At 47.0% G+C, this 20,740-nt stretch overlaps 1 protein-coding gene across 1 annotated transcript in view; it reads left to right on the forward strand.

Moving 5' to 3' along the window:
- Positions 1 to 20,484, forward strand: part of LOC147611693 (protein HOMOLOG OF MAMMALIAN LYST-INTERACTING PROTEIN 5-like) — a 32,668-nt gene extending 12,184 nt beyond the window's left edge. The window contains exons 3-6 of the mRNA XM_086784748.1: positions 9,881 to 9,990; positions 10,094 to 10,169; positions 10,299 to 10,439; positions 19,497 to 20,484. Coding sequence (XP_086640874.1) covers positions 9,881 to 9,990; positions 10,094 to 10,169; positions 10,299 to 10,439; positions 19,497 to 20,246 — 1,077 coding nt within the window. The 3' untranslated portion in view covers positions 20,247 to 20,484. The remainder of the gene's footprint in view (positions 1 to 9,880; positions 9,991 to 10,093; positions 10,170 to 10,298; positions 10,440 to 19,496) is intronic.
- Positions 20,485 to 20,740: the final 256 nt, after the last annotated feature.

The raw sequence follows: 20,740 nt of genomic DNA on the forward strand, positions 1-20,740 counted from the left end.
TGATGTGGAGAAAGTTCTTAACTTGCTGGAAAGCAACGAGCTCTATGTCAATGAGAAGAAGTCGGAATTTTATCTGTTCCAGGTGCATTACTAGGGATACATAATTAGTGCTGAAGGCATTCGACTTGATCCGGCTAAAGTGGCCGAGATTGTCAAGTGGGAAGTACCTCAGATAGCCTATGACATCATATCATTTGTGGATATATGCCAGGCATATTCCACCCACATCGATAAGTTTTCTGACCTCTCGGCAGATCTCACCGATCTACTAAAGGGAGTGAAGACAAGAAGGCAAAAGATTCGAATGACTCCACGAGCGTTGGAGGCATTCAAGAACCTCAAGGTGGCGTTATCAGAAGTGCCTTGTTTAGCACTTGCCTCGTGGGACAAACCATTTCAGGTGATCACCGATGCGAGCAACATCGCAATTGAAGGTGTATTGCAACAGAATGGTCATCCAGTAGCTTACATGTCTCGTAAGTTATTGCCCGCAGAGAAAAACTACTTAGTCTATGATCGTGAACTCCTAGTAGTTATACAGGCCTTGAAACATTGGAAACATTTTCTGTATGGCCGTGACTTTGAGGTTTGCACTGACCATCAAGCATTACGCTGGATTCAGACAGTGCCAAGTGCACAGTGGAGTGATCGACAACACCGCTGGAGTCAGATATTCCAGCAATTCGGTGGTATGATTGAGTACCTTCCAGGAAAGGCCAATCCAGTGGCCGACGCTTTGAGCAGGAAGGGACAGGTGACTACGATTCAAACCACTAGACTCGATCTTGTTGGTGCGGGACTAGATAACAGGAAGCACACGTACGCGGATTCCGAGGAATTCGGTACAAGGTGGGAACAGGCATTGGATGCCACAGGACCATGCCACTTTCTGATACGCGATGGTTGGCTTTTCTACAAAGGCCGACTGTGTGTCATGAAGTCATTCAGGGCAGCTCTTCTCCATGATGCCCATGACGCCATTACAGGTGGTCATAGGGGCATGAATTCGACTCTGGAGAAATTGGAACGGCAATATTATTGGCCAAAGATGAGGCGAGATGTGTTTACATATGTACAACGCTGTGATATTTGTCAAAAGGTAAAAGCTCCTCGTGGAAAGAAGATAGGGTTGTTACAGTCCTTTCCAATTCCTGAGGGTCCTTTCCAAGACATTTCAATGGACTTTGTCACGAATCTGCCTCCCAGTCCGAGTAAGCGTAATACGCAGTGCTTAACTATTGTGGATAGATTTAGCAAATTTGTTATGCTTATTCCTTGCAGGGCCAATGTGACCGCCGAGGATGTTGCCCAGCTGTTCATTCGGCATTGGTACCCGATTGGTGGGATTCCTAGGACCATAGTGTCAGACCGAGATGCCAAGTTTACCAGTCATTTTTGGAGGGCATTGTTTGATAACTTTGGTACTAAATTGAATTTTTCTAGTGTATTCCACCCACAGAGAGATGGCCAGAGAGAGATATACAACCAGTTGGCCTTTGATGTGCTGAAGTGTTATGTCAACGATCAGCAAGGTGAGTGGGAATCTTATTTGTCTTTAGTTCAAGCTGTTTTGAATGATTCTTTTTCTTCAGCTATTGACAGGACTCCATAAGAGGCAACATTTGGAAGACCTTTCCAGTCATTGTTGACCAGGACCTCGTCTTCAGTACCTAAAGCGAACAGAGTGACGGAGTCTTACCAGGAGATTTTAGAGTCAGTTAAAGACAGGTTGGCTAAAGCGCAAGAGGCCTACACTCGACAGGCCAATAAAGACCGAAGGGATATGAAGTTCTTGGAAGGGGATTGGGTTTATCTTCGGATTATGAAGCGAAGATTGAAACACGTGGGCAAGCGATGCCCAAAGTTGTCTTTTAGGAGCTTCGGATCTTTTTCCATCGGAAAAAAGATTAATGAGGTGTCTATGCAGTTAAAGCTACCTCCGAGTTGGACTATGCACGATGTGTTTCACATCAGTTGGTTAAAGCCATATGCAGGTCTAATCCCTTCAGAAGTCAAAGACGAAGCAGAACCAGACATTGTTGATGAAGCAGAAGTTATGGTTCCAGAACAGATCCTTCACGTTTCAAGCATGGCTTAGGCCGAAGACTAAGACAGTTCCTCACGAAGTTTCAGGACCGAGGAACCCATGAAGCGGTATGGCTCGACAAAGAGTTTTTCGAAGACTATTCGACGTTATTGACGGATTATTTGGAGGCTATGCAGCTTCCGTCAAGTTAAGCAGAAGGGGATGTCACGTGCATCCCGCACTTGGATGCCACGTAGAAATATTTGTACAGAAGGTGCAGGACCTGGGATGGTGAACTGGTCCCATGTGAGCCCAGTCCGGGACGAGTCAGCCAGGGATCCATCTCAGTCAAGGGCGTCAGAGGCGTTTGGTACGAGGCGGGTATGGTACGCGCCTTGAAAGACTCGTATTTTTTCGAGACGTTAGAGGCATGTTAGAGGCGTCTCTTATATATATACATATATACATACATACATACACAATGAATCATGATAGATATATAAATATATATATCACATAGATAGTGATAGATAGATAGATTATGAGAGAGAGAGAGAGAGACTAGAGTCAGCTTTCAAGACCTTAGACAGTAGAGTCTAGAGTGTAGAGTGAGTCGTGACAAGTCTAGATGATATCACCATTTAATTTTACAAAAATTAAGAATGATTGAACACTCAAAAGAGTCAAAGACAATAGATTAAGAATGCATACATCAAAAAGATTCATACATATTACATGCCATCATCAATGATCATCATAAAGATTCAGTCAGAGTCTCAGACTCCAGAGTCTGAACTTACGGATCTACCACTAGTAGCCTCACTTAAGGCATTAGACTCATCACTACTAGGAGAAGGCTCCTCACTAGATTCTAAATGAAAATCCCCATCTGGATGAGATTGCCATCATCATCATACTCGGGGCTCCGAGCATCTACATCCACAAGGGCTCCATCCTGACCAAGTGATGCATCCTCATCTGCAGCATAAGTAGAAGAGCTAGTAGAGCCCCGTCGCTGATATGTTTGGATGGGTGGTTGAGCTCCTCCCTGTATAATATGGCAGCCTCGACTCGCTACACTAATGCCTCCTGTGCTCGTGGTGGTGAAATGAGAACCACTAGCAGCAAGGCGCTCACGACCTCGAGTACGGGTGACACGCATATCTATCTCCTGTAGCTCTCTATGGAGCTCAGCGTAGATGGCATCTTCCGGTGTCTCTTGCCGTGGTTGAATGCTCCTAAGGTTCTCTGCAGTGAGTTGGATGTCACGGCCGGAAGCTGAGGAAGGGGAGTTACTGTCGACGAGGAAGGACCGCGAGGCACAGGCACACATGTGGGATCGTGTCAACGCCAGGGTCCGGTCATTTATTTTCTTAACTGCACACCACAAGTGATCAATCATGTGAAGCACATGACGCTGGCGAGAGGCATATGGGAGCACTTGGCTTCTTTGTATAACAGGGTATCACCCATGAAACGGATCTCCTTGGAAGTGCAGATGCGGGTTATGAACCCTGCAAAGTCTTCGATGATGCGGGAACACATTAACAAGCTGCAGGCCCTTCAGCAAGAAGTCCTACAAGCTGGGAAAGAGATATCATCTGAAGACATGGCCATCACTTTGCTGTCCCACTTGCCTGGTCAGTATTCTGCTTTCTATTCCTCGTTGATTACGAGTGACAGGCTCAGCACCATTACTTGGGAGGAGCTTGTGCCAATGGTCTTGGACCAGGAGGAACGTTTCACGAACCCTCCTCACAGCGGAGGTTCGGAGGCCTTAACTGGCCAACGGTCGAAAGGCCGGAATACCAAGAAGGGCAAAGGGAAGGCTTCACCGGAGAAGTCTTCTGAGAAGAAGCCTGATTCAGAACGAGAGAAGTTGAAGGCCGAAAGATCTTGTAATGATTGTGGCGAGAAAGGCCACTACTGGAGGAAGTGTCCTAAGCGGATTGGGAAGAGTGCTGATTCCTCAGCCTCAGCTGCAAAGACTCCGGCATTTGTGCACTTAGAGATGGTGGACTTCGATGCTTCATCATCTTCGAGCGAGGAGGTCGTTGGCTTCACCGCGAAGGATACCCGGGAATGGATTCTCGACAGTGGTTCTTCCAGGAACATGACTCCATCCCGTGACTTCTTTCTGGATCTGAAACGGCAGTCAGGTCGCATCTTTATTGGCGACAACTCCACTATTCCGATACATAGTGAGGGCCGGATGGAGATTATTCCCGACGGCAAGGGAGGCAAGCATGCTTCCCGTGTTCTTTATGTCTCTGCTCTGGGTTTTCATCTTCTGTCAGTGCATGAGGTATGCAAGACTGGCTTTCGGGTGGAATTTGAGGAGCATTCAGTTGCTCTTAGGGACCGTGAGACTGGCCAGGTTGTTTGGGAAGGCAGTGTGGAGAATGGCATCTACAAGCTCTCTGCACTCTCCACTTTGACAGGTTCTCAGGTCGGTGATTTGTGGCACTTTCGTTTTGGCCACTTAAATGTGGATGCTTTGAGGCGCGCCCTCCGGGACCAGATGGTGGTTGGCTTGCCAGATGTTGGTAGTAGGCAAGGATGTTGCAGCTCTTGCATACGTGGTAAGCAGCACAGGGAATCCTTTCCGAAGCAGGCTTCCAGGCAGGCTTCGAAACCATTGGAGTTGATTCACACTGACTTGTGTGGACCTCAGCAGATACCATCTTTGGGAGGATCTCTCTATTTCATGCTGCTTGTTGATGATTGTACCAGATTCACGTGGGTCTACTTTCTTTCCCAGAAGGACCAGGCTTTTGCTCGGTTCAAGGATTGGCACGTGATGGTGGAGAAAGAGTCTGGATTTCAGGTCGAGACTCTCAGGGCTGACAAAGGAGGTGAATTCTCCTCGATTGTATTTTTCAGATTTTGTGCAGATCATGGCATCAAAAGGAAATTGGCCAATACCGGATCGCCTTCGGAGAATGGAGTTGTTGAACGCAAGAACAGGATTGTGGTGGAGATGGCGAGGACAATGCTGGAGCATTGTGATCTTCCTCGTCCACTTTGGGGTGAGGCTGTGGCAACGGCTGTCCATACCATTAACCGATCTCCGACGACTTCAGTACCCCATATGACTCCATTTGAGGCATATTTTGGTAGGAAACCCGATGTCTCGCACTTCCGTGTCTTTGGGAGTGACGCGTATGTACATATTCCGAAGAAGCAGAGGGGGAAGCTTGACTCCAAGTCCCGCAAGCTGGTATTTGTGGGGTATAACTCTCTTTCCAAGGGATACAGGTTGTATGATCCAGACAGGAACGAGATTGTTGTCAGCTGGGATGTGGTCTTTGACGAGCATGTTCTAGCATCCACTGTCGAGGAGCCGCCACTTCTTGGAGATCTAGAGGAGTCTGATGATGATTCCCAGTCTATCATTCCAGTTGATCCACCTCAGTCATCACAGGAGGTTGAGCCCGGAGCTGGAGTAGAGCCCCCACGACCAAAGGAGGCTCCACGATCTGTTCGAGTACCTAGGTGGTTGTTAGACACCCTTCGGGAGTCAGGTTTCACGGAGCTACCCTCCGAGTGGACCACAGAGGACGGCCCTCGAAGATCACATCGAGTCCGAGATAAAAGCAACACGACGGAGCTTCTTCAGGTGAACTATGCTTTGATGTCTCGTATCATGCGGGATAAAGAGCCCACTTCCGTAAAGGAAGCCCTTTCACAGGATACTTGGAGGAAAGCCATGCAGGTGGAACTTGATGCCATCGAGAAGAACAACACTTGGGAATTGGTACCGAGGCCGTCGAAGCGGTCCGTCATTGGTGTCAAATGGGTCTTTAAGACCAAATATGCGTCTGATGGGTCGGTGGACAAACACAAAGCCAGACTTGTGGCTAAAGGTTATGCTCAACGGCCAGGCATCGACTACGAGGATACCTTTGCACCGACAGCGCGGATGTCCACGATTCGGACCGTTCTTGCCCTTGCTTCTTCTCAGAGGTGGCCCGTGTATCAAATGGATGTAAAATCTGCGTTCCTTAATGGTGACCTGCAGGAGGAGGTGTACGTTGAGTAGTCTCCCGGCTTTATTGTTCCAGGATCGGAAGGGATGGTTTACAGGTTACGTAAGGCCTTGTATGGTCTTAAGCAGGCTCCCAGGGCTTGGAATCAGAAGATTGATTCCTTCTTTATTCGGATTGGATTTCAGAGATCGGTTGCAGATCCGAACCTGTATCTCTTTCGGGAACGCGGCATGGTCACGCTCATCATCCTTTATGTGGATGATCTCATTCTCACCGGCGGTCATGTGGAGCACATTGGAGTGACGAAGGCTGCCTTGTCAAAGGAGTTTGAGATGACCGATTTAGGCTTACTCCACTTCTTCTTGGGATTGGAGATATGGTAGACCCAGAGGGGGTTTTTCGTCTCTCAGCAGCGGTATATTCATGAGTTGCTTGAGGCCTTTGGGATGGAGAACTGCAAGCCTATTACTTCGCCGATGGACCCGAACACAAAGTTAACCGTTACAGATCCTTGTGAGCCAGTTGATGCCTCGCAGTACAGGAAGTTGGTTGGTTCATTGATCTGGTTGCTGAACACCAGATTGGACTTGAGCTTCTCCGTGGGGCTGTTGAGCTCTTTTATGCAGACGCCATTGAAGTCTCATTGGGACGCAGGATTGCGGATCTTGCGGTATTTGCAGAGTACGAAGGATCTGGGACTCTTACACACAGGAGGGAATGGAGTCAAGCTCCAAGGTTGGAGTGACTCAGATTGGGGAGGAGATCCAGACACGAGGAGATCTACTTCAGGATACAGTTTTACCCTCGGCTCAGGAGCAGTTTCTTGGAGCAGCAAGAGGCAGCCAACTATTGCCCTTTCTTCGACAGAGGCAGAGTATTGGGCTGCTTGTGAGGTTGTATGGCTGCGGAGGCTGGTAGGCGAGATTGGGTTTCCACAGAGGGAGCCCACAGTCATCCAGTGCGATAACCAGGGTTGTATAGCTATTGCTCGGAACCTGGTTTTCCATGCCCGGACCAAGCATATAGAGATACAGTATCACTTTGTACGTGAGAAGATCTTGGCTGGTGACATCTTGCTACTTTATTGTTCGACGGAGGACAATGCGGCGGACCTCTTCACGAAGTCTCTACCTCAGGCTACGCTCAGGCGGCACTCCAGCTCCCTTGGGTTGGTTTCACAGCCAGGAGCTGAGAGGGGGTGTTAGAAGTCATCTCCTGTCTATATTTATACACCAGGGCCTCTGTTGTGGGTGTGCCTGCCCTGTATAAGGTGTTTTATCATTTTTCCACACTCCCCGTATTTTTCCCTATTTTTTTCCATTTTTTCTAGTGGTGGGGAGGGTTGCCAGAGGGTGGCAGGAGCACTCCAGGGCTGGCCGACTGTCCCAACAACAGTCCTGTGGCTGGCCGACTGCACACAGGAGATGCGTAGGCCTCTGGACTGCTGGCCGATTGCATTCACACAGTCGTGGGCATTTTTCTGCTGGCCGACTGCATTTATGCAGTCGTGGACTTGTACAGTGCTGGCCGACTGCTCTCCCAGGGGCATATAAATAGGCCCCTTGCCCCCACCACTTCCTCATTCAGTTTTCTTGGGATCTTGTGTATAGAGAAGAGTTTACACACCTATCTCTCTATGTTTCTTGTGCTGTTTATTTTCTGTAGTCTACTTGCTCTTGTCTACCCAAGTTTGGTTATCATTTCCGCTGCATATTCTGACAACCACATGTATGGTCTTTTGATATTGTGGAGTCAACTCTCCTTGCTCCACACATTTGTATCTCATCTTTCTTAGAGCATCAATCACCATCTTTCTCTCACTCTCTTGAGAGAGCTTCCTGCTGTGTGCTTTGTGTGTGCATCGTTTTGTGTAGTCTTGTCCCAACACTTTCAAGGACTACAAGACTAATAAGGCCTTTTCATGTACTTGGTTTTTGTTCGAGATAATGTAGAACATAGCAATGTTCATCTGGATATAGGATAAGTTGAAATTCCTAAATGGCTTTAAAGATTGTTTTGCTCACACATTGCCCGTGGAGCTACCTCTAGATAGATGGGAGGATCATCACATAGATCTTGTGCCAGGTAGTTCTTCACCATAGACCCGCATACTGTGTAAGTGCCGCATAGCAAGAGGAGATTATGAAGCAAGTAAATGAGCTTTTGGAGAAGGGTTTGGTTCAGCCAAGCTCTTCACCATTTTGTTCTCCCGTGCTTCTAGTACAAAAGAAGGATGGTTCCTTCCATGTGTGTGTGGATTACAGGGCTTTAAACAAGCTCACAATAAAAAACATGTTTCCTATTCCACGCATTGATGACATCCTTGATAAGTTGGATGGATCGGCATACTTTAGCCGTATTGATTTGAAGAGTGGGTATCACCAAGTGCGTGTAGTACCCCAGGATGTACATTTCGGATAGCTTTTGGTTTGTATGAGTATTTGGTCATGCCTTTCGGTCTTACAAATGCCCCCACAACATTCAATAGAATGATGGATCGAATTTTCCGACAACATCAGAAATTCATAGGTGTTTTTTTAATGACATCTTAGTGTTTTCCAAGAATGAGGAAGAACATTGAGCTTACATGGCCATTGTTTTTGATGAGCTACGAAAGCACAAACTCTTCATTAATGCCAAGAAGACTGAATTCTTTCTTTTAGAGATACACTATTTGGGTCATACTATCTCAAAAGATGGTGTCCGCATGGACCCAACAAAGATTGATTCAATCCGGAGTTGGCCAGAATTATTTGATAAACACCAGGTTCGAAGTTTTCTTGGTCTATGCTCATATTATAGACGTTTCATAAGGCACTTTGCTCTTATTGCCTCGCCGTTACATGAGCTGACTGAGAAGAGAGCATCGTTCAAATGGACTGACAATGAGAAGGATGCCTTTCATGATCTCAAGGATGTAATCATACATGGGTCAGTGTTGATCATTCCAGACTTGCATTAACCATTTAATGTAGAATGTGATGCATGTGGGGATTGCATTGGGGCTGTCCTAAATCAAGAGGGTCATGCTGTAGCTTATGAGGGCCGACAATTGCATGATACTGAGGTTCATTTAGATATCTATGAGAAAGAACTCTTGGTTGTAATTCATGCCTTAAAAAATTTGGAAACATTACCTTCTTGGGGCTGATTTTATAGTCAAGAAAGATCACCAAAGTTTGTGGTACTTTCTCACACAAACAAAGCTTTTTGAGAAACAAATGAGGATGGCAATTTTTCTCTCCATGTTTCATTTTTAGATTGTACACACTCTGGGAAAGAAGAATCTGTTGGCAGATGCACTGTCCAGGAGATCATATGTGGCTGCAGTTTTGGTTGCCTTATATGGGGACTGTCTGCCGTGCGTGATTTGTATCATCAAGAAGTTGATTTTGGGCATTTATGGACTGATTTGATGGCTGGTCATGCACATGCATCTTAGTGTGGTGTTAGTGAGCATTTTTCTCTTTTCTAGTTTCGTCTATGTCTTGAGCTGTCATAAAAATCTTAAGTGCTGCCAACCCACGATACGGTGCCCAATATGTGCTTACACATTGAGGGGTGCATTACATGTGTGGGCTGCTGGATGCCTGCCTGCACACCTGTCCCTGCTGGCCGACCTGTGCATGGCCTGCCTGCCAACTGCCCTCTAGGCCTGGCTGACCTGCGCACCTACTGCCCCACTGCCACATGGTGCCACCACAGATGAGGTGTGTCACACTTTGCTTCCTATTATCCTATGTAGTTTCTCGTCTAGGAGATCCCATGCATTAGAAAGTCTCTGAGTGTGCTGCATATGTGTGAGGAATTCTATTTTGGGTGCTTAAACCCCTCTTACGTAGTGTTTGTGCAAAGCACTTTGCAGGATAAGAAGTCTGTTCAGTTGGGTCCAGAAGACAATCTGTATGTAGAGGGCTTTGCGCTTAATGTATTTGCAAAGGCTGATAAGCAGGACAGAGCAGGCCGAGCTGACCTGTAAGTCAATAGTCCATGATAATAATGCGATTATTTATTGTAGTGTTTCATCTTAGGAATGTGGTTTCTAGTTTCACTTTTTAACTTATTTTCCTTTTTACAGGAACACAGCCAAAACCTTTTATGCTGCCAGCATATTTATTGAAATTTTGCACCAGTTTGGCTCTTTGCAACCCGATGTGAGTGTATTCATGAGCATTGTGTGTGTGTTATATCTATGTATGTGTGTGCACTTGTGTGTCTCAATCTATCGATATATACTTTCTAGTGACTGCTTCTACCAAGGCTAATATGATCTGTTATGCCAGATTGAACAGAAGCAGAAGTATGCTGTGTGGAAGGCAGCAGATATACGTAAGGCTCTCAGTGAAGGAAGGAAACCCGTGCCGGGCCCACCTGGTGGTGATGAAGAGTTCTCTCTCTCACCTCATGGAGATTCGGATTTGGAGGTGGGTTTCTTACTTGTTGAAATTCAAAGCAAGATATAATTATGAAGCCCGTAGCACTTGCATTCTTCTTAGCTTTTGAAAGGATTTGGTCATTTCAAGGTAATGCATATATTTGTCATATGGGATGCTGTCGAGAGCTGGTCTCAAATTTACATGGTGGTGGTGGTGTTGTGCTACAACACATAGGACCTATGTGTGTGTAGTGTGTGCGCGCGCGTGCGGGCACATGTGGAGCTTTCCCCTGTCTAGTGCTGTTATTCTCATTCAATAACTTCTTACCGCATGCTGCTCTTGAAATTGCTTTGCTCACATTTTGTCCAATGCTTCAATTCAAGAAAGATTGGTGCCAGGGCTTTAGCCTTGACTCCAATAGCAGAATTTCAATGTGGGACTACCATCACCAAGCAAATCCAAGAAGTAAAGAAATCTTTCAAGGAAACGGGGGCAGGAACTGTCACAAATCCTTAATTTTTCAGAGTATTTTGGACTTGATTATCTTGATTATTATGAGATATGCTTGGCATGCAGATCTTGATCATGGCAAAATGTATGGGACCTTGAGCTTGGCTCATAGGTCATTTTCAGATCTCGGGCTTGGTTCATGGACTTGGTTCATGAAGAGATCTTTGGGCTTGGCTCGCTGTTAGGGCTTGGCCCCATTAGTCATGTACAATCTGGTGTACTTGATGGCTTATTGGTATCTTTGAACTTTGGTGTGGATGCCTGAAGGGAATTGATATTTTTGTACTTTGGTGTGGATGCTGGGTTTTTGGATGGTGCAAGGGTGATTTTCAGGTCATGAGAAAGGGCCATACAATATTCAAAGTACCTGTGTGTGTACATGTGTACACATGGTGTCCGTGAGGATTTCAACCATGTGCACATGGGGTACTGTTATTGCACGTGGAATATTTGGAAGTACAAGAAAGCAGATGGGTGATTCTCCAATCTGCATGTGCATCATGTATCATATGTGTGCCATGACATTTATTTTATGTGTGACATTGTTTGGTTTGCTCGGACAATGTTTGACTTTATTACATGTATTGCCCATGGGGCCGGGGACGCCTTGGTACCCCTGTGGACATGTGTGCACAAACCTATTTGGGATTGACGTGGTGTTCCTCATTAATATCAAATGTACATGTTTACTTGGTGTAACACTTCCAAGCGAGACTCACGGTATTTGGCATTCTTTCACATGAAGAAAAGCTAAAAGCAAGTTGTTTTAGGGTTTTTAGGGCTGGAAAAGCTGATTTACAAGAATACCAAGGTTGTATGAGTCATGTTCGGCGTCGCATGGACTGCATGGACACTGTATGGACTCTACAGACATCGGTACAACAAGTATGGTGTCACGTGCACAGCCGTGTACATGGCTAATCCCATAGCTAGTCCTTGATTAGGCAACAGTTTAGAGTATATAACAGAGGCTCCAGCAGGTACAATTGAAGTCTCCAATAGGCAGCCCATCAGTTGGCCAAGTCAAGAGCATCAAATAGACACATTCATCAGTATTTAATAATATTTTATGAATTTTGTGCTCTTTTTTTTTTTTTTTTTTTTTTTTGCTGGCGACAGCAGTTGTCCTGTTGTAGGGGTATTTCCTAGAGCCTGTAAATAGCAAGCAAGTGTCCATTCATAGATCATGTGATCTTCCTTATGGGGTAGGTCATAGTCAGTTCTTAGACAGTCTTTTAGTCTAGAATTCAGTCCTCTTTTGGAAGGCCAAAGGCCATGGAAGTTGTACAGACATACACATCTTTTTGTACCACATAAATACATTGAAAATACTGTTCATCTCTTCCCCCTCTCTGCTGTCGATTCTTTACCATTGTGTTAATGTTCTTGAGATAGCTGGCCCCCACAGGAGGAGAGACGGTATTCGCAGGCTGCGTGGCCAGGATGGAGCTATTGTTTCTGATCCCCCACATGTGAGAGCCATCGCCACGGATTTCTTTTGATCTCTTCTCACTGGTTCCCCATTATCCCCCTAGGTGATGGATGCACGCGAGAGAGTCTGGAGGCACACGAGAGAGGCCCCTCTCTTTGGTCTTTCTTATTGACCCCTTCTACTTAAGAGGAGGTGGTGGAGGCGGTGATGGCATTACCCAGGGGCAAATGCCTGGGGGCGGATGGGCTTTCTTTCTTCGCCATTGGGACCTCATGGAAGATGGCCTTCGCGCTGCCTTCAACGAGATTATGTTCACAGGTGCCATGCCAGAGAGGCTCACAGAGGGCTTGATACATTTGATTCCCAAGGAGGGTGGTCATTGGAGATCGGGTAGTGGAGACCCATCACCCTTCTAGGGACAGCCTATAAGATTTTGGCCAAGGCCATCAACAAGCGACTTCAGCCTTCTCTCCCAGACTTGATCCCCGACACTTAGACTGGTTTTGTTCAGGTCCCAGGATCGGAGCACTCTAGACAACATCTTTACCTTTTGGGAGGTGACAGCTTCGGCCAGGATGTGGTAGTAGGACCTCATCGTGCTACTCCTAGACTTTGAGAAAGCTTATGACAGGGTGGACTGGAGCTTTTTGGAGGGCACAATGAGCCGGATGGGATTCCCCATGGAGTGGATTCGTGGAGTCTCAGGACTTTATTCAACATCACACAGCCAGGTTCTCATTCAGGAAGCCCGAGGTGACAGATTCCCCCTTTCCCGCTCGGTTCGACAAGGCTGTCCTCTGGCGCTGTACCTCTTCCTATTTGTCGCCGAGGCCATGAGTAGTTTTCTCTCGGCCCAGAGATCGAACTTTAGGGATTGCGCCTTTCCCTCCACAGGCAGGAGGAGTTGCTGGACTCAGAGTTTGCAGACGACACAACAGCCTACCTTGCTGAAGATGTTGGGAATCTCTAGCGATTCCCGGAGGCGATAGAGATTTTCTGTCGTGCATCAGGAGTGCAGATCAACTAGCACAAGTCGTGTGGTTTTTGGGTAGGCTCAGCACCCGCCCCAACTTGGCGACCAGTGGAGGCTTTCCAGTGGATCCCGAGGGGCACTCTAGTCCGCTACCTCGTTTGCTAGGCTGGCATTGATCTCTCTCCTGAGGAGCAGCTCGCTCCGCTTCTTTTGAGTATTCGGAAGAAGCTTTTATACTAGAGCTTGGCGAGGCTATCCCTAGCAGGCAAAGTGGTGGTGGCGAACCACGTACTGCTTGCCCCCATATGGTACATCACTTCGTGCTGGGCCTTTTCTCGGGCATGTATTGGCCGGGTACAACGTTTGATCCGGAACTTCTTGTGGGCCGAAAGTGATGGGAGACCAGTGAGGCCCAAGGTGGCATGGAGAGTGATCATTTAGCTACATAGCAGAGGGGGGTTGGCTCGATCCCGCTATACAAAGCCGTGCTCTGCTTGGCAAGTTGATTGTCAGAGGACATCTACCTGGTGGTGAGCCTTGGAAGGATTTCCTCTTGGCCCGGATTTCAGCCCACACTGGTGGAGGCTCGTGGCCGCAGAGTACTAGATGGATCTTTATAGAGATGCGAGCGCGTGGTTTTAGTCCTTCCTTTGAGGACAGATTTGCAGCTAGTCTACTTTGGCTTGGGATCATCTCGAGGCAGATCACTCTCTTTCTTTGGTTGATGGCACACAGGAGTCTGGCGGTCAGTACTTGGCTGGTAGTCGGAGGTTGGTCAATGGCTTGCCCAAGGTGCGGCCACCCCCAGGAGTCTCAGCGACATTACCTTTGGGATTGCTCGAAGGCTCAGCAGATTTGGCAACGGATTCTCCGCATCTTCGCTATGGACAGGGTATTGGCCCAGATCATCACTTGGGGTATTGTCGCTTGGGCCACTGAGGCTAGAGTGGTTAGGACTTATAAGGAGGATGGGGGAGGACTAGCCCTTCAGGTCTCCCACCATCGTATTGGAGTAGTACTAGTCACAGCTCCACCGACGGGTGACTGGCGACTAGGCTCATGCCAGCGATGGGAGACTCCCAGTAGCATAGCAGCCTGGCACATCTGGCGTGCTAGATGCAGCGAGGCCATCGAGGGTACCCACACTCCGTTGGCCGAGACCCTCAGGAGCATATGGCTCGATATCCATTAGGAGCATATGGCTCAATATCATCACCCCCTCCGGGGTCAGGGGGGAAGCTGGAGGGAGGTTCTGACCACATGCGGAAGCGGCGGGAAGCCTTCTTGAGACTTTGGAGGCCTGGCCCTTTCCTCACAAATAGAGGCGGTGACCCCATTTGGCATTACAGACCCACCTGTATGGTTGTCCCCCCCCCCCCCCTCCCCCCCCCCTCCCCCCCCCCCCCCCCCCCCCCCCCCTCTCCCTGTATGAGATAGCCTTCTCCTCACTGAGCGGCCAGTCGGAGGAGAAGCATCTCTTCCGCTTTGATCATTTGTTTCCCGCGCTTATATGAGGCGTGTTTGTATCTAGCCTGTCGTGTTGTACTTAACCCTTTGCGGTTGTTTTTTCTTTAAATAATTGAAGGATCTTTTTCTTGGGAAAAAAAAGGAGGCGGCAAATCCATGATGAAGTCCATTGCAATACTTTCCCATGGCTGCGAGGGAATAGGCAACGGTTGAAGTAAACTTGGAGCCCTTTCCCTGTCAAACTTGACCTTCTGGCATGCGATACATGCCGTACATATGCCTCAATATCCTTGCGCATACTGGGCCAAAAGAAATAGCACTTAATTATGCCCGTAGTAAGTACGATACTTCTATGTCGTACATACGGAGTAGCATGCCTCATGTTTGACACAACACACATGCAATTATCCTTTGTGTGATATACTCCTCTTTGATCACAAAAGAGGTGGTATGGCACACCAGACGAGGACGATAGAAGGGCACTCACGAGGGCATGACGCTCTAGCTCATGGCTCGGTGGGGACAGCCAAGATTGTGAGCCTCCCTCATAGCTGTTATGGTTGGGCGGTGAGTCAGGCCTACACTCCCTTCATGGTTTTATGGCTTTGTTTTGTAGGTTTGCCTTATGGGGAGATCCTGGAGGCTCGACAGTGGTATCAGAGCTAACCCTAACGCAAGAAGCTGAAAGGTATGCGTGGGTATGCATCACATCTGACAAGAGACCCGGGTATGCTTCGCATCGTTCTCTTCCTATGAATCGTTGCTTTTTCTATCAAGTCGTTGCTCTATGTTGCATGAGATTGTGGTTGGCGTAGGGAAAAAGCATGTCTAGTCATGTGAGAGGGGAGTTCGCGGTAGTTTGTGTGTGGAGTGAGCCCTCTTTTGAAAAGTCTCATGCTTGACCATGCTGGCTACCCTAGGGGCAGGTGGCTGTACAGAGTTTGCACCAGGTACAGCAGCTCTACGGGCCTGTGCATACAGGTACAGCAGCCACACACGTGGCGGGTCTTGGTAGAGGCTTGACAAAACGTACTTGTGGTACAGTATGCGCAGCTGTATGTATGTACGGACTGGTGTGCAGTAAAAGCAGCGACTGGTGTGCAGTAAAAGCAGCATTAGACCTGCACGACAACCTCTGAATAGTCCATACAGTGTATGGATAGCAGTACGTAAGAGGGAAAAGCAGCCGGCAGTAGTCTAAAAACAGCGTATCTCAGTTTTTAAAAGAAAAAACAGAATGTTTTTAAAAAAAAACTGAGCATTGGTTTCTCACAAGAAAAAAGCATGATGTTTATATATATAAAAAGCATGGCATGACTTTTTGAACAAAGCTGGACATTGTTTTTTTTAGAAAAGCATGGGACCGTTTTTTTTAAATAACAAGGGGACTCATATATTTACACACATTAGAAAGAAAAAAAAAAAGAAGTGGGCAGTTTTTTAAATGAAAAAAAAAACACTTACCTTCCCAAATCCGATGGCGCACGTGGGGGTCCTTTACCTGGTCGCCCGGGCTATGGACGTGGGAAGGGCTGTTGATGGCACTTGTGAAGGGGTATGGGGTGTATCATAGTGGTATGGGACGCCATGATCCATTGCACGTTACAAGGCTACGCCAGATTGTCAAGACTTCATTCAGACTTTGCGCCTGCAAACACAAGGCTATCTCAATATTTTTGAGGGATAGATACTTTACTTTTGATACAGGCAGTTATGATAGATGCTAGCTTGTGTCATAACTAGGTCTGTTGGAACAGTTGTTCCTTTCATGTCCAAGACTTTCGAGGTCTGTTTGGGAAGTTAGACTTCCAAGGTGACGAAGTACAGATTGATGATCTTTTCTAGAAGATCGGTTCTTCTCTTGTTTGGGAAGAGACTATTGTTGTGTTCCACTTGGTTCAAGCTTCAGTAGTAGGTTCTGGGTTTTCCCAATTTTGTGTTTTTTTCTAGACCAAATTTATAGAGGACATCAAGATGAAAGCATGGTAGTCAAATGGAAGATACTTTTGGTTTTGGGATAACTCTTTAGGACAGTGGTTGCTTACCTTTGGTACTGGTAGCATTGTTAGCTTCGAGTTATCCTGATGATCCATTTGCTCCGGATTCGGCTTTTGTGACTAGGAATTGACGCTCATGTCATGTTACTTGAGCAGGTCGACCTCTTAGTCTGATTGTCCTTGAGACTATTGGTTTCGACCAATAGAGGGTGTTTCTCTAGTGTTGCGAATGTGACAACTTCTCCTTTGAGTTCTTTTTCTTGAGCTCAAGAGTGAGCTCTTTTGAGGAAGGTGAGTATGTCATGTGCACGCTAGGGGTAGGCAGATTGGCGAGCTAGAGTGTGATATGTTGTGGGTGGACATGTGCTTTTTGGTCCGCTATTGATAGCGTGTGCTTTTTTGGGCGTTCCTGTCCTATTATTGGAGGGAGGGGTACCAGCTCGGCACACACCGACAGATGGAGCACAAGAGTGCAGAGCGCGTGGAGCAGGAGCACCATCGCGGAGGAGGCCGTCGTCCTTGGGAGACAACCCCGGGTGGAATGGCATACTAGATGAGGACGATAGAAGGCCCTGTCATGGTTGGGTGGTGAGTCAGGCCTGCACCCCCTTCATGGTTTTTATGGCTTTGTTTTGTAGGTTTGCCTTACGGGGAGATCTTGGAGGCTTAACACTTGGTCATGTGTGCACTGACTTGCACATGAAGCAGTGATAGTCTGTAATGTGAGGCACCCTTTGGAATGATGTTGGGTGTTCCGGGTGTTCGGCTTGTAGCTAGATACTAGGCACCTAGGTCTTAGGAAGCATGTAGTTTCATGTAGGAGAAGGGGGAAGACTTCTGGGCTACCCCAGGAAGGGATTGTATCTCTTGAGTGGGCACGGGGTAGGTCTTTGGCATAGTCACCAGAAACGAGAAATGGGAACAGAAACGTTCGAGGAATGGAAACGGGGAAACGACTGTTTCTTGTGACAATATCACTTGGGAAACGAGAAACGGCCATGGAAATGGATGGGGTCCTGAAACGGAGAAACGCGTTTCTAGGGATTGAAATGGCCGTTTCGTGTGACTATGGTCTTAGGCCACCCTAAGGGCCCATGAGGCCCATGGCCAATGGCGACCAGCCCAAGGAAAGGCTTTGGAAGCCTGTTGGCCAGCCCATGTGGGCTTGGCCAGCCAGCCGACCAGCCGAGCCAGGCGCAGCCTAGCAAAGGCAGCCAGATCATGGTGAGGACATGGTGTGAAAAGCGCTGCCAAAAAGGCCAGATTCAGGTTGTGGGCAAAAGATAAACAGGCCGACCCTGTTTTATGCCAGCCAACTAGCATCATTAGGTGCTATAAATAGCATAGGGTGTTCATTCATTTGTTATCTTACCACTCATAAGGGGTTGAAGTATTCCAAGGGCCAGGATAGCCAAGGGGCATGCTACAGCCAAGGTGAAGGTGAAAGGTCAAGAACCAGAAGATTTTTACAGATTTGCATCATTCTAATAAATCAAATACACCATTCGTGGTGGGGGCCCTGCAGGGGGTATTCGGGACCAATACTGTGTCCGACACTCTCTCTCTCTCTCTCTCTCTCTATTTCTGCACTTGTCTCTCTATCTTGTGCATTATCTTCGTCATGAAAGATTACTGAATTCTGTCCATTGAAGTTCCCGATTCTATCCATCAAGCTTCCGCATGTTACATCCAGACCTTCGTCAGCTCTAGATTTGGGACATAATCGAGCACCATAGATAGGCATGGACACAAGATGTGGAATACTTCTGTCTATGGGGAGGGTAACACATGATGGGATCTTCCTATTTCATTGTATATACGGGGCTCGCGTAGTACATGGGCTTTCTATGCGGTGTTTTTATTATGTGTGCCCTGTCTTTTGGTGGTAGGTTTCTTTTTTCTTTCTTTTTCCATGTTTTTGGACACTCAGTCTACTCATGGATCACATGTATTACCTTGAGCCTTTGGGTTTTCTGTAGACATTCAGATCATCTTGCATTCTTTCTTTCTCTTTGTCCATTACACCTCACAAATTAGCACATTGTACAAGACTCAATATTTTATTCTCAGAGGTCAGAGGATGCCCAGCCACTTGGCAGACCCATACCATCCGTACACTTGCTGCCTTCCCATTGACTAAGATGTGAGACTGGATGTTGGCATGGAGGATCAGTCACATAGGACTTACCAGGCCTGCCCCCTTGGGGGTGAGAGACATACCTACATACCTTGTTGGAGTGCCTGTCCTATGAGTCACGCGTGCATGCATCCTTCACATACATTCACATCTTCCTTTTGCAGTGGGAAAAACTCTTGCCATTGCCGCTTTCATCAGGGTGTGCTCCTTTGCCTGGAAGCACGAGGTGCTCCACTGTTGAGATTCTGAGAAGCACTACATGGATCTTTTTCCTCACACACAGAGAGCGAGGCATTAGCACTCAGCCCTCAGTCATATTGAGTTTTTTCAAATGTTTTGAAAAACTTTGTGCTGTTGATTGGGTCTCATAGGCCTTATTCAGTCTCCTCTGTGTGTTTCTCTCTCTCTCTCTCTCTCTCTCTCTCTCGATATGATTCTCTCTGAAGGTTTTGATTAACTTGTGTGTTCTCAGTTTGTTTCCTTGTCCTTTTAGTGTCGATCTCATCTAGTTAATCTTGACTCTTCTATCAATGAGATAGTGAAATATGGGAATGCTAAAGTTTGGGTTTTTCAAAAAACTTTTTGACAGGTGAGACATGATAATGCAGCTACTAGGGCACCGGAAGGAAGGCCACATGTACAGCAAGCTTCAAACATGGGATTTGGGGTGGGAAGCCCAAGCTTAGATGGCGGGTCAAAAATGTATACTAATCAAGCTTTGCAGCCTGACCATAACAATCAGTATCCAAGTAATACCGATCATGGGATGCCACAATCACCTTTTAATTCTGCACCTTCTGGCTACACATCTCCTTACCCTGGCTCATACTACCCATCTTCATCTATGCCTGCTGACACATCGGCTGCATCTTCTTCCACGGATGCAAGTCAATATGAATCAAGGTCTCAATTGGATGCATATAATGGCCAGCCTCACAATACACATTACCATGAATATGCACAAATGTCAGCCAAGGGATCGATGTACTCCAGTATGCCAACAACATTCATTGCCAACAATGGGGGTTCAGATGCAGTCTATTATCAATCTCAAGGGGGTCAGGTTCCAAGTGCTGTGACATATCCTGCGTCAGTGCCGTTTTCTGCAGACTACGGCTCCTTCGCAGGATTGAATGATCCTCCTGGATTAGAGCGGACAACAAGTGCTCCTGTGGCCTCCTTCAAAGAACACACTTACCATCCTGCACCTGACAAAATAGCTGAAGCACAGAAAGCTGCAAGGTTTGCTGTCAGTGCCCTTGCTTTTGATGATGTCCCGACTGCCGTATCATATTTGAAGCAGTCCCTGGAGTTGTTAACTAATTATTCTGCTGCATGATGGAGTAGTCTTGTATATGCACGATAGATTGATTTTTTGAGGCTTTGTAAGTAGGCACGGTTGTTGAGTTTGGAAATAAGTGTGAAGGCTAGCCAGAAGAGGGGAGATCCAAACTCTCTGTATCTACTATCAACATCACTCTCTGCAGACCTGTTCATTGTTGCACTGCGGTTCTTAAGTGAATGATAAGACTGTATTTCTATCATGAAGCAAGTGTGGTGGATTTTTTCTAATTCAACACTTCAAGTGGGATGCTAGCGTGTAGGTTGTAAATTATGTATCCTTTGGCTCCCTTTGTGCAAGAGTCTGCTCTTAAGCTGAGCAGCACTACATTGGACAGGTGCAGAGTTTTTTGCCCTTATTTTTTCCTCGGGAAAGGCCCTATACCCTTTTCAATTCATTCAGCACATAAATTGTGTATCTTTTAGCTCTTTTTGTGCAAAATGTCTGCTCTTAAGCAGAGCATCACTACATTAGCGCAGGTCCAGAGCCAT

This window comes from Cibotium barometz, chromosome 47, assembly GCF_041138505.1.
Source record: "Cibotium barometz isolate CiBa-2024 chromosome 47, ASM4113850v1, whole genome shotgun sequence".
In the NCBI taxonomy this organism is placed as follows: Eukaryota; Viridiplantae; Streptophyta; class Polypodiopsida; order Cyatheales; family Cibotiaceae; genus Cibotium; species Cibotium barometz.